This window comes from Molossus molossus, unplaced genomic scaffold (genome assembly GCF_014108415.1).
Source record: "Molossus molossus isolate mMolMol1 unplaced genomic scaffold, mMolMol1.p scaffold_m16_p_15, whole genome shotgun sequence".
NCBI classification, from domain to species: Eukaryota; Metazoa; Chordata; class Mammalia; order Chiroptera; family Molossidae; genus Molossus; species Molossus molossus.
In genome coordinates, this window is record NW_023425350.1 from 73,333,418 (window position 1) to 73,348,688 (window position 15,271).

The 15,271-nt window shown below is 35.1% G+C and overlaps 1 protein-coding gene across 1 annotated transcript in view; it reads left to right on the top strand.

The window, feature by feature from the left end:
- Positions 1-15,271, top strand: part of LOC118630594 (testis-specific gene 10 protein) — a 69,680-nt gene that overhangs the window by 20,343 nt on the left and 34,066 nt on the right. Inside the window, exons 6-8 of the mRNA XM_036262450.1 lie at positions 8,330-8,445; positions 11,061-11,215; positions 14,999-15,054. Of these exons, the coding sequence (XP_036118343.1) occupies positions 8,330-8,445; positions 11,061-11,215; positions 14,999-15,054 (327 nt within the window). The remainder of the gene's footprint in view (positions 1-8,329; positions 8,446-11,060; positions 11,216-14,998; positions 15,055-15,271) is intronic.

Here is a 15,271-nt window from a genome sequence, read left to right on the forward strand (position 1 = left end):
GAGAGGGAGAGGGAGAGAGATAGAGACATCGATGAGAGAGAACATCAATTGGCCGCCTCCTGCATGCCCCCTACTAGGGATTGGGCCCACAACCTGGGCATGTGCCCTGACCAGGAATCAAACTGGCGAGCCACATTGGCTAGGTGAGGTTGACTCTTAAAAGAGAAAGCATCTTAACCTAGCCAGGGAACACAGTTGCTATTGACGAAGAAATTAAACGGACTTTTCAGAACACTGATTAAAAAAAATTTTTTTTTAATCCTCACCCAAGGATATTTTTCCATTTATCATCAGATAAAATGGGAGAGAGGGAGGGAGGGAGGGAGGGGGGGGGAGAGAGAGAGAGAGAGAGAGAGAGAGACTGGCTGCCTCTCCTGCACGCACGACCCCAACCGGGGCCAGGGACTGAACCACAACTGAGGCACACACCCTTGACCAGAATCAAACCTAAGACTCTGGTCCTCAGACTGATGCTCTAACCACTTAACAGAACCAGCCGGGGCCAGAACCCTGATTTTTAATACCTCCTACTAAATTTTCTCAGAGGAGTTGATTGAAAGCCCCAAAATGGGCATCTGAAAAATACCCTATTATATAGTGAAAGCCTTAATATGTCTTGGAGGAGTCGTAGAAGTTTCTTTTCTGACATGGGAGTTACTAGAATCTGGTTCAGCTTTATTTCTGAACTTTCTCTCACCTGACTGATGTGGCTCAGTGGATTGAACGTCATCCCGGTCAGGGCACATGCCCAGGTTTGGGCTCCATCCCCAGTGTGGGGCATGTAGGAGACAGCCAATCTGTGTTTCTATCTCTCCCTTCCTCTCTCTCTCAGAAATCAATAAAAACATAAAATGAAGTTCTTATCTCTTGAATGTCTGTTTTAGGTGTGGAGTTTAAAGGTCAGTGATTTAAAGGTCTGATTTGAAAACTTCTGATTATGCATGTAGTTTTCCATTTTCCCTTTTCTTATTAGATGGATTCTTTGTAGTGGAGGAGTCTTATGGTTATTTTGCAAAGTATGTGGCTGCAATGCAGTTTAACAACATAAGGGTGGCCGCAATGTGTACTGGAAGGTTTTTATTTATTTATTTAGTTAATCCTCACCTGAGGATAGTTTTTCCATTGATTTAAAAAAATTTTTTTTCCTTTATTGATTTTAGAGAGGGAGAGAGAGAGAGAGAAACATTGATGAGAGTGAACATCCATTGGCTGCCTCCTGCATGTCCTTCTGGAGATTGGGCCCACCACCTGGGCATGTGTCCTGACCGGGAATTGAACCAGTGACCTCTTGGTGCATGGGTCAATGCTCTACCACTCAGCCACACCAGCCAGGCTTTTTTTTTTTTTTCTCCCAAAGGAAGAAGAAGGGAAGAGAGAGAGAAAGACAAACATCAATGATCCCATTATTACTATAATGAATATGTCTCTTATTTACAAAAGTTTCATTTGTAATCCTTCCCTCATGCTGTCTGCTTCCTGCCATCCCATACTTAGGCAACCACTGATCTGCTTTCTGCCATTTTTTGTTCAGGTTTTCTAGATTTTATCTAAATGGAACTGAACACCGTATACTATTCTATTGAGCTACTTTCATTGAAAATAATTATCTTGAGCCTGGCCGGTGTGGCTCAGTGGTTGAGCCTCAGCCCACGCACCAAGAGGTCGCCAGTTCAATTCCTGGTCAGGGCACATGCCCAGTTTGGGGCCTGATCCCCAGTGCGGGGCATGCAGGAGGTGACCAATCAATGTTTCTCACATTGATGTTTCTATCTCTCTCTCCCTCTCCCTCTCTCTAAAATCAATAAAGAAAAAGAAAAAAAAATTATCTTAAGATTGATTAATCAATGCTGTTGTGTGTATCAGTAGTTGATTTATTTTTTGAGTAGTATTGCGTTACATTGATATACCAAAAGGACACTTGGTTTGTTTTCAGTTTTTGGCTAGACCAATGCAAATACAAGTCTATGTGTACATATATGCTTTCACTTCTTTTGGGTAAATACCAGACTTAGAGTGGTTGATTCATATGTTGGATCTATGTTTAACTTTTGAAGAAACTGTAAAACTGTTTTTCAAAATGGTCTGGCCATTTTACATTCCCACCAGCAGTGCATTAGAGTTCCATTTGCTTTATATCCTTGTCAACACTTGGTATTGTCTTTTTAATTTTAGTAATGCTAGAATGAAAGTGTGTGTGTAGTATCATAATGTGGTTTTAATTTGCTTTTTCCTAGTGATCAGTGATGTTGATCATGCCTTCATTTACTTATTTACCATCTATGTATCTACTTTTGTGAAGTGTCTGTTCAAATATTGCCCATTTTTATTGGTTTTATTTTTTATCATTAACTTATAAAAGTTCTTTATATGATCTAGTTAAAAATTCTTTGTCAGATATATGTTTTGAAAATATCTTCACAGTGTATGCTTGCCTGTCTTTTTTTAAATCCTCACCAAAGGATATTTCTCGATTTATTTTCAGACAGAGTGGGAGGGAGGGAGAGAGAGAGAGAAAGAGAAACATTGATGTGAGAGAGACACACTGACTGGTCTTTTTAAAAATTATTTTTTAATCCTCACCCAAGGATATTTTTTCTTTTTATCTGCAGATAGAGTGTGTGTGTGTGTGCGGGGGCGGGGGGGGGCAGATAGAGGGAGAAGGAGAGAGAGAGAAACATCAACTGGTTACTTCCCGCACAGCCCCGACCCGGGCTGGGGATGAACCGCAACTGAGGTAGGTGCCTTTGCCCAGAGTCAGACCTGCGACTCATTGATCGCGGGTTGATGCTCTACCGCTGAGCCAAGCTGACCAGGGCTCAACTGGTCTTTTGATGAACAAAGATTTTTAATTTTGATGAGGTACAATTTGTTGAAATTATTTTTATTTATATCATGCTTTTCATGTTCTATTTAAGAACTCTTTGCCAAATCTAATTTCACTAAAATTTTTTGCTGTTTTGTTCTAATAGTTTTATAGTTTCAACTTTTACATTTAGGTGTATGATCCTTTTTGGAAGTAATTTTTGTGTAAGGTATGGAATTAAAAGTGTAGAGTTTTATTTTTGTATTTGCGTATCCATTGCTTCTTCTTTTTAAGATTATCTATTCATACCCATTAATTGCTTTGGCATCTTAGTGAAAAATTAATTGACCATATATGTGTGAATCTATTTCTGATTCTGTTTTGTTCAGTTGATCTATTTTTTCATCTTTATGCTGGTATTACTCTGTTTTGATCATTGAAGTTTCATAATAAGTCTTGAAATCAGGTATTGTAAGTCTTCCAACTTTATTCCATTTTGAAGTTGTTTTGGCTGTCCTAGGTCTTTCACATTTCCATATTAATTTTAGAATCATCTTTATTAGAATTATTTATCTACAGTATGTTTATTGGGATTTTTATTAGAATTATGTTGAATCCATAGATCAATTTTGGAAGAATTGTTGATGAACATATTGAGCCTTTTGATCCATAACACAGAATCCCTCTCCATTTATTTCAGTCTTTAGAATTTTCTCTCAGTAGTGTTTTATAAATTTTCAGTATATAAATATTGCATACTCTTTGTTATATTTATACCTAATATTTCATATTTTAATACTATTATAAATGTTTTTTAAATTTTCAGTTTCCTATTACTCTTTACTAATATATAGAAGCAAAATTTACTTTTGTACATTGCTGTTATATTTTCTAGTTTTGCTAAACTCACGTATTAAGATAGGGTTTGTTTTTGTAGATGCAATAGGATTTTGTACATAGATTATCATGTTGTCTGTGAATAAAGAGAATTTTACTTCTTCATTTCCAATTTGAATGTCTGTTGTTCCTTTTTCTTGCCTTATTGCAGTGGCTAGAATTTCTGGTATAATGTTGAATAGAAGTATGAAAACACTGATTCTGGTTTTGTTCTTGATCTTAGGAGGAAAGCATTCAACCTTTCAATAATGCGATCTTACTTTGTAGTTGCCTATTATCAGGTTGAAAATGTTCTCTTCTATTCCTAATTTGCTGACATTTCTTATGAAGAGTGGATATTGGATTTTGACAAATGTCTGTTCTGAATCTATTAATCTGATGATACATTTTTACTCTTTTTCAGTCGGTTAATATGGTAAAGTACATTAATTTTAGATTGTAAACCAATCTTGCATTCCTAAGTTAACTCCACATGGTTATTATGCATTATAATTTTTATATATTTCTTGGATTAGATTTGCTAAAATTGGTTAAAACTTTTTACATTTGTGTTTATGATTTATCCACATGACAGTCCAGTTGTTTCAGTACTGATTGTTTTCTTTCCTCATTAGCTTGCTTTCACATATTTATTGAGTATTAATTGACTATATCTATCTATCTATCTATCTATCTATCTATCTATCTATCTATCTATCTATAAAACCATATATGTATGTGTGTGTATGTGTATTCTGATATTTACATCATGTATTTTTTTTATTTCAACTACTACATTTCTCATACTTGATATATTTGTTTTTTCCCTTGGTTCTTTGTCCATGTTACTAATATCTTCCTCTTTCTTTATTTCTTTAACAATTTTTCTTTATTGATTTGAGAGAGAAGAAGAAGGGAGAGGAAGAGAGATGGAGGCATCAATAAAAGAGAACATCGATTGGCCGCCACCTGCATGCCCCCCACTAGGGTTTGGGCCCACGACCTGGGCATGTGTCCTGACCAGGATTCAAACTGGCGACCTCTTGGCGCATGGATCGATGCTCAACCACTGAGCCACACCAGCCAGGCTTCCTCTTTCTTTTAATATGTTTAATAGTGTAATTAATTTTATTTATTCTAATATATCTGTTACTGTTGGATTCTGTAATTAGTGTATGGTTTTTAAAATTTTTATATATGACTGGCTTTTTCAAATGTCTTGTGATCTTAGCCTGTTTACACAATTTTTTCTCTTGGAGATATAAGATAGTATGTCAAACAATGCTTTGGGGGTAACCATGGTGTCAGCTACATTAAATTCAGAGAATAGGGGACTGAAGAGTCCCAAGATGGGCCAGACACCATAAAATTGCAGTCACTCTTTGTTTCACGTAAGACCTGCTTTGTCAATTTTTTGCTTGTAGCCCCACTATGTTCAGCAGAATTAGAAGGCACTTCTTAACAGCCTTGGCTGCACATTGGAATCAAATGAGGAGCTTTAAAAAATAATGATTCCTTATTCCTGTCCCAAGGTTTTTATTAATCTGGTTTAGTTGTTCAGCCTGTATTTAGGAATTTGTTTTACTTCTTAAATTTAAAATAATTATAGATTCACAGGAAGTTACAGAAATATAGAAAGAGGTTTCATATACCCTTCTTCCAGTTTCCTCCAATTAAATTTTGCATAACTATAGTACAATAACAAAAGCAGTAAATTGACATTGGTACATTATGTGTATATAGTATTATGTTATTTTATCACATGTATAGGTCATGTAATCACTGCCACATTTAAGATACAGAATTATTTTACCGACACAAAGATATTTCTTGTTCTACACCTTTATAGTCATACTTTTTCTTCCTTCTCCCAACCATCCCTGACTTCTGGCACTCACTAATCTGTTTCTCAACTCTACAATTTTGTTATTTCAAGAACGTCATGTAAATGGAATCACATAGCTGTGACTTTTGAGATACACGTTTTCACACAGTGGTTCTCAACCTGTGGGTCGCGACCCCTTTGAGGGTCGGACGACGCTTTCACAGGGATCACCTAAGACATAACAGTAGCAAAATTACAGTTATGAAGTAGCAATGAAAATAATTATATGGTTGGTGGTCAACACAGCATGAGGAACTGTATTAAAGGGTCATGGCACCAGGAAGGTGAGCACCACTGAATCCATCCAAGTTGTTGCAGGTATCAATAATTTCTGCTTTTTATTATTGCTGAGCAGTATTCTATGGTATAAATGTACCACAGTTTTTATTGTTTCCAGTTTTTGGCTATTACAAATAAGGTAGACCTTATTTATGAATTTAATGTAATTATTGGTATGACAGAGCTCAAATCTTCTATGTTATTTATTTATTTCTGGTTTTCCACCTTTGTTTTTATTATCTTTGTTTTCTGTTTTTGCCTTTCTGGGATTACTTGAACATTTTTTACAATTCTATTTGATTTATCTGTAATATATTTGAGTATCTCTATAGATGTTTTCAGTGGTTATTCTAGGTATTACATTATACATACAGAACTTTTCACTGTCTATTGGTATCACATTTTATCAGTTTAAGTGTAGATATAGTATCTTCCTTTAAAACTTTCTACCCTCCCTCATTGTCCCAATAGATACATATTTGATATTCTGCTCAGGACTTAAATTCCCTTAATGTTAGTGTTCAGGTTTTTCATTGATGCTTGTTTAGTTTAAGATTTTATATTTTATGTTAGCTATTATTTCTTTGAATATTGTGTTTGCTCTCTCCTTCTCGAATTTTGATTAGGTGAATATTGGGCCTTCTCATTATGTTCTTTATGTCCTTTAACCTCTCTCTCTCTTGTTTTTCTGTGCTCTATTATAGATAATTTCCACAGATTTGCTTTTTTCCACTTACCAATTGTCTCTTCTGCTGTGTCTGTTGTGTTCTTAAATTTGTCTCTTTATTTTAAAAATTATTTCAATTATTTTAGTTTAATATTTTGAAGTTCTCTTTTATTCTTTTAAAGCTGAGGGTTCTTTTTTCTTTTTATTGTGTATTCTATTATTTCATGTCTTACTATTTAAACACAGTTATTCTTTTTTAAAAATCCTTACTTAAGGGCATATTCATTGATATTTAGAGTGAGGGGAAGGGGAGAGAGAGGGAGAGGGAGAGAGAGAGAGAGAAACATCCAGTGTGGGAGAGAAATGTTGATCGGTTGCCCCCTGTATACACCCCACTGGGGATTGAACCCATAACCTCAGTATATACCCTGACCAGAATTGAACCTACAACCTTTTGGTGCACAGGGCAACCCTCAAGCGACACTGGCCAGAGTAACACAACTATTCTTAAGTTTCTATTTGAAATACTCCAATCTGAAGATCTTGGGGATCTAATTTAGTTTGTGTGTCTTTTGACTTCCACTAAATTTTGGTTATTACTTAAAGGGTTTTTAAATTTTGAATTGTGAACTAATTTTCAATAAGATAAATTTAACCTTTATCTGAGGTTAAATTCTTTGCCTGGATTGAAGGTATGTCCCTCCAGAGAAGTTTTGTGTTTATTTCTAAGTGTTCTAGATTATATAACTATCCTAGATCCAGATTTTATTTTTATTTCTTATTTTGAGATTAAGAATTCCCAAGGAAGACTTTTAGTTATTATTATTACCTTGAGCCCAGCAGTGGTTTATTGACAAGCTGATATTGTCTTGTCTGATATTTTCACTTATGTTATAGTCCTCAGTGGCTTTATGTGGGGGGCCTGAGTTCTAAGACATGTGTTATAGACATCTCTATGGCCTCATCTTTTGTTTCTGAGTTAAGACACAAGACCCTAGACTTCTGAGACAGGCAAACCCCAACCATATCTAACAAAGCATTAGTTCATAGTCTTATTGATCTAATTTGATTCCCTTACAAATTCTTACAAATTTTATTATGCACTTAAAAGAATGCTTCTTTATATTTTAGGATGCTTCTTTATATTTCAGATTATCTACTTTCCATATGCCATAAATTATAGTCTGCTTACTTGTTATTGACTGTGAACTCTGTGAGGACAGGGCCATTGTCCAACTAGTTCACTACAGGTTCCTCAACACCTAGTGCCTGGTACATACTAATACTCAATAAATGTGGAATGAATAAAATGCTGTTCATTACAGATTTATTTGTAATAGTGAAAAACTGAAATGAACTTAAATATCTAATAATACAATACTGAAGTAAATGTTTATATTTACTTAAAAGTACATAGCTGCTGCACATATATTTTTCAGCCAGAAAATTATGATTTGGAGGATTGTATTTTAGACTGAAAATTATTAAAAATTAAGTGTAGGTGAAAAATATCAGGATTCAATTTTGAATGTATCGTATGGCAACTTTATAATATATAATGTATAACACTGAACATGAAAAAATATGAAAAAACACTGAATAGTGAACACCAAAATAGTGAACACCTACACATTTATGTTGGAGTGGTAGATTGAGGATCCCTTTTTACCCTTTATTCTGTAAACTTCCCATAATGTGGTTTTAGGAAAATACTAAGAAGAAAAATGTTTATTAGTATTCTTAAAAGTCTTTAGACTTAAATACACCAAGATAAAACATAAAAATTTCAGAATTAGTTTTATTATTATAATGTTTACAGACTTTTATATGAAAATACAGAAAAAGATCTTTCTGATACTCAGCGACACCTTGCTAAGAAAAAATATGAGCTACAGCTTACTCAGGAGAAAATTATGTGCTTGGATGAAAAAATTGGTGAGTTATTTTTCTCTTGATATTACACTTTCTTTAAGTCTGATAGAAAAATGTTTTCTTCTCTCAGTTATAACATAGATAAACTTAGAGATAGGCCCTTAAATTAAAAGTTTATAATTCAATCATGGAAAAATATGTTTTTCATTGATAGTAAACATTTTTTGTTTGTTTTTTTATCCTCACTCGAGGACATTTTTTCATTTTTTGTTCAGATAGAATAGGGAGGGAGAGATAGAATGGGAGGGAGAGAGAGGAAGAGAGAGAGAGAGAAACATCAACGTGAAAGGGACACATCGAGTGGCTGCCACCTGCACGACCAACCAGGGCTGGGGACAAACTGCAACCGAGGTACGTGCCCTTAGCGGGAATCGAACCCGGGTCTTTCTGGACCGCAGGCCGATGCTCTAACCGCTGAGCCAAACTGGCCAGGGTGATAGTGAACATTTTTAACTTAGATTTGGGACCATAAATATTTAGACATGGATTCAAATTTTTTGATGAAGAAACAGCTAAACAAAAGCAGCAATACTTCATAATTTATGATGGTCACTTTTAAATTTACAAGTTTTTGTGTGAAATTGTGGCATGTTCATAGCTGTTGTAATGAAACAGAATACACATTATATATTACTTTTGGTGGAAAGTGTACAGATATGTGCCTATATCAATGATATTACTTGGGTTATAAAGTCTTCTATTTATGTTTCTTACCAGTGATCTCTATGAGAATAGAATATGGTCATAATTTACTCTTTTTATAACTATAAAGTAAAATTTTTATTAGCACTATGACGGAGCCCATTTTAAGACAGAGGGAATATTTTTAACATTTGCTATAATGTAGTTCAAAACTGTCTGGCATAACCAATTGAGTGGGCGAAGGTGCTTTTTATTGAGATAGGAAATATTAAAGGATAAATATAAGGGAAATATTGAAGAACTAATTTTTGGATATTTTAAGTCCAAGTAAAAATGTAAGGTAAGCAGTTAAATAGATAAGTTTTTATATCAGGAGGGAAACCTAAGCTAAAAGTATACTTTTGGGACACATCAGCATATAAAGGATATTTTAAAACCATCAGATCACCTAGAGAAAATATAGAGAATGAGGAGAAGAGGGTCCAGGACTGAGTAAGAAGAAGCCAAAGAAGTAGGAACAAAACTTGTGAGTGTTATCTGGAGAGGCAAGAGAGCAAAATGTTTTTAAAAGGAGGGTAGCGTCAATTGTCAGATACTTTCGAGAAGCAAAAGAAGATGAGGATGAAACATGTTGATTGGATTTGGCACTTTGGAGGTTTGCTAATACTGACAAAATTTGGATAGAGTGTTGGATGTAGAAAATGGAATAGATTGAAGAATAACTGGGAAGTGAGGAAGTAGAGACAGGAGTGAATAGAAGTCTTAAGAAGTTTGGCTACTAAGAGTAGCAGAAAAATGGGGTGGTGGTTTGAGTGGAATGTGAGGTTGAGGATATTTTTTAAAGCTAGGGGCTTCTAGACTTGTTTCAGAGCTTTCATTTCTTTATTATTTTATGCCAATGGGATTGAACTCAGATATCAGAACACCCAAAGCATGTGGCTTGACTGAAAGTACTGCCCGGAAAAGGGAATTGATGTATTCTCAAGTACTGTATAGATCATCCTCTTGGCATGTGGTACTGCCTCTCAGTGCTGCACTGGAGGGCCACTGTCAGGGATTAATCTAGAGGTCTAGTCTAGCAGAGCTTCCCTAGTACAGCTCTAGACCAGTGGTTCTCAAACTTTGGGGTGTCTCAAAATCAGCTGGAGAGCTAGTAAAGATCCCTGGGGCCAGGCTCCTTGGAGGAGGATATGGCCAAGACTTTGGTGTCTTTACCAGTTTCCTCAAGGGGTTCTCAGGCTGTGTTGTGTATTAGAATCATGTGGGAAGGGTGCTTGTTAAAACATAATTGCTGTGCCAACTCAGAGTATCTGATTTAGTAGGACTGGGGTTCCTAGGTGATGCTGATGGTACTGGTTGAGAAACCACAATTTGAAAACCACTATTGTATACTTTCCTTTAGGCCTTCAGCATTGACATTGGCTTGCTAGTGTTTTCACAAATCAAATCAGACATCGTGGGATGAATTTTTTCTAGGTATTTTTAGGAAAATTATAGAAATATCAGAATGTTAGAAGACATTTTACTCTGAAGATGATGTAATAGAATATTTAATTAATTAATATTTTATAATCACTTACATACAACAGTGATTCTAATCTAGAGGGAGGGGAAGTTAGGGGGAAATGGTTGTTTTAGTATTCTATCCAACTTATTCACCTACACTCTCCTTCCTACTATGCATGTAAATCTACTTTGAGAACTTGTAATATAAAGATTTCCTTTGCTGTTCTTATTCAAATGTGTAAATTACGCTTATACATTTATGAGTCATTTTGAATTTTATGATCCATCTTACGCTGTTTTTAATCATTAACAACAGCAACCATGGTTTTATGTGGGATATAGTACTTATTTTTAGTCATTGAATATAATATAGGTGAACTTACTTTGAAAAGTATTTCAATCTGCTTGAACTGCAAAAAAAAAAAAAAAATTATCTTGATTAAAAAATGCCTATGTGATTACATATTTAGATAATTTTACAAGGCAAAGTATTGCCCAGCGAGAAGAAATCAGCATTCTTGGTGCAACCCTCAACGATCTGGCTAAGGAAAAGGAATGCCTACAAGCATGCTTGGATAAAAAATCTGAGAATATTGCATCTCTTGGAGAGAGTTTGGCAATGAAAGTATGTTCTGAGAACTGTGGTTTAAAAGAAATGTTTACACTTGAATCTGAATAAAATAAAATTCTCTCAAATGTTTTTCTAGAGAGCTGAAGCTTTAAAATCTGATTTTGAAGTATTTTAGGATAGTCTTAAGAAATATGAGTTCTTTCTCTTATCAATTTATAATTAACATGCGCTGACAGTAACTAATTCACATGTCAAAATGTGAAGCATGTGAGACTGATTTCTTTTTAAAAGCATACCAGAACTTATATTTTCAGGTAGCCACCCTGGGATGGAATATGTTTATTCCATTAAAAGTGCCTTTGTAATTGTGTTCAGAACTAGATGCACATTTTTACATCGTTCTTAGCCATTGAGACTAGACCATAGGGAGGTGGCAAATAAAGCTGAATAAAAATCTCCATCCCTCAGTTTTTGTTGTTCAAACTACATAAAAGGCCAAAAAGCCAGGGAAATATTCATACCCTTTTCTTGCTCAAAGTGATTCTGAAGGCAATTCCAAAACTGTTTTCCACAAATGTCTTAAGCAAAGGCAACATCATTGGAATAAGGCCTTGCCCCTCTCTAAGGGAACTAATGTGTTCATTTATCCATCCACCCATTCAACAAATGTTTATCGACATGTTCCAGGTATATTATGTTAGAAACAGAGGAGGAGTGGGCATGCCTTCCGAAGCCTGTAGTATAATTGGGAGAAAGATAAATAAAGGTGCTTTAAGGTAGAGTGTGCCGAGTGCCATAATGATGTCTGCACAGGGTGCAGTTGGAGTTTGGCAGGAACACCTGGGGTTGGATTAGGTGAGGAGGAAGATCTAGAAAGCTTTCCAGGAGGTGATGGGGCTTGGACGGCCCTGAAGATTGACCAGGACTTAGCCAGGAAGAGATTTGGAGAAAGGGTACAGTAAGAGAAAGGGTGATTGAGACAGGCAGAATACCTTTTGTAGAAAGGGGAATTCAGACAGGTAGAGCAACTTACATGAAAACTCAGTGGGTTTCATAAGAAAATGTCATGACATTCTTGATAGTTTAGCATGTCCAGAGAATAGATTGCAAAGAGGCAAGTGTGGGGTGGGGATAGGGAGCAAAAGATGAGACGGGATAGATAAGCAACAAATTATAAAAATATATGGAATGTTCAATTTTGACTATCATCATCAATATAGTGAATCTATGAAATAATGTAAAGGAAATATTAAAATAAGATCTTTATTTTAAAAGAAATATTCTGGTACTTGGTAATCCATGTAAAAGATGGATTATAGGGAAATGAGGATAGTGACAAGGACACGAGTCAGGAGGAGAGCAGGAAGAACTGTGTTAGGACAGGGCCTTGTCCGTGAGAGAAGTCGGTCTGTTAAGGGAGTAAGACTGACAAGAAGTGCTTTCCGCCTGAGGGACCACGTGAAGAGTTGCCATGCGTGAAGCAGGACACACGGGAAACAGAACAGGCTCGAGTGAAGACTATTGACATGGCTTTGGGACATGTTGTTGAAATAGTCATAGGCTCTTGGGATTTAGGTTTGGAGAGAAAATTGAATCGAGGTTGATAGATTTGGGAATCGTGAACCTAACTGAAACCATCAAAGTGCAGAGGTAGTAAATTTTCTTTTTCCTGTTTAAAGGCTGACTCATTACTTTGTGTATACCTTAATATTTTTGAAAATTTTATGATTTTTGGGGTTGAGTTTTGTTTCTCATATTTAAACCACATTTTGAATAGTTATCATGATTTTCCATAAAAACACTAACACTTAGAAACAAATTATTCAAATCTTTCTGAATCTCATTTTCCTTGGCTCTATCCATATTTCACATTTCATCCATTCTGCTACCAACACTATCTTTTCATTCACAAGGAATGTTGGAGTTGTAAGTCCATTTCAAATCAAGAACTTTGTATAAAATCATGAACATAAACACATCCATCCTCTGAAGGAAAAAAATGTTTCAAAGCAGTGTTAGACATTCAAAGAGGAAATGTTTTCTAATTTTAATGCTCAATTTACTAGTACCCTACAGTGAAAAGCAGTAATTTTACAGTCTGATCTGGAGATTAAAGAAATAAATTCCTATGGAAAAGTCTATACTGTAACGAATAAGGGGAAGTGTTTTTACCTTTGTGGTTAAAAATGATATCGTACTACTTACTACTGGTTAAAGTTAGAAAACTCATTAGCAAGTTCACAGATTTTTGAGTGATAAAAGCCAGAATTATTTGTGTACTATTTTAGTTTGTTTTTTCTCTAAGTGATTTATGAGCATCTTGTCCAGATTGAATTTTTAACCATTAACTTGAATCTATGTCTCTGGTTGGACAAACATATTGAGGTTGTACAGAAATATTAAATTGATAATGATGACATAGATTTTAACAGTTTGAGAAATGTGGTAGTAGGGCAATATGAAGAGAAAATAGTGCTATTAGAATGTATTATTGGATTCTACCCAATAATTTTGTTGCCCTGGATACTTTATAATGTTCTTAGATAATCGTACTTTCAAGATGAATTTCTATTGATAAAGTCCTTTTTAGGCTTATAAACCATGTTTTAGCCTAACAAAGTAATGACTTTCAGGAAAATGAGAAGTTCAATTAGCTTTTCTGAATTTAATTAGAAATGTATTAAATTATATTCAAAAGCGTGTTTAAATATTCCATTTTAAGCGTATTTTCTCTTTGAGTTTTTCCTCCATTGGCTTGTACTTCTTAAAGGGGTTTAACTGCTGTGCTAATGGACACGTTCACCATATTCCAGTGTCCGTTACTGCCAGGTGTGGAATCTGCACCATTCTACCAGAAAGCAGATTGGGAAACCAGAGCTAAAACTACCCTGGAGAGGAGCACACGAATAAAGGAACACACACACACACACACACACACACACCTCTAAACTGTCTCTTATAAACAGGAACAACTAGTTGAAACACAGGTTTAGTTTTTCATTTTGTTTTCTTGATTACTAAGGATTTCAAAATTTAAAGGGCAAAGTGAAATCTTGTTATTTAGTAAAAGAACAGGGCTAATGTTAGCCTAAGTATCTGTGAATAGTATCTGTGACTAGTTCACCATCAACAAGAATTTTCAAAGGAGGAGGTATGGTATTGGAATGAAGACAATCACACTCATTTCATCCTTGACTGACTCCATTAATCTACTCCCTCACCAGACCCTTGAAAAGTTTCTTTTATTTATTTTTTGCTCTAGGCCTAATGCTTACCTCCTTATTTAACTCATACCTAAACTTAATAATATACTTTTATAAGTCCATTTTAGTAGCTTTTGGAAGATGCTATTGATGACTAATATAAACAATGTAATTGATCAAAGTTATTATTCTTAGAACCAAATTTAGTTTTACATGATTCACTTTCCTGGGTTTATAACATGACATGAGGCAGTGAATCGGTTCTATTCCCCATGGAGAACCCCTAATGCACCGCTGGTCTGCCTCCTACTACAGAGTGCTCATGAGGTTTTTGTGCCTCTGGGTGACTGCACAAAAGTTTCACAGAGTGTTGGATACATTGATCTCATGTCAGTGCACCTAATTGTAGTCTTTACTTTAATGAGCACAATCTATTGTTTTTATCTTGTCAAAATATTCACACTGACATATTAGGCTTTAGTTTTCAAGTGTAAAAAAGATGAATAGAGCAAAATGTTTAAACCCAAGTGGAAATAAAAAAGGGTGGGGGAAATTTCTTTTTGTTCATTCAGCTTTAACAGAACTAATAGTTTAAGTTAATTTTTTTTATGTCATACTTATATTACTTTTCAAGGAAAAGACCATTTCAGGCATGAAGAATATCATTGCTGAGATGGAACAGGCATCAAGGTAAAGCATTCATTCAAGAATTAGAGTATTTATTAGGGGCAAAGTATGTTAGATACAAAGATAGTAAGAAACGGGGGGCTTAATGTTACATATAAGGTTATAATTTTCTAATGTTGGAAGGAGGCTTAAGTCTTTGTAGGGGAGTAAAAGAGTTATGTGGTGTTTGCGGGGGGCTTAATGTTACATATAAGGTTATAATTTTCTAATGTTGGAAGGA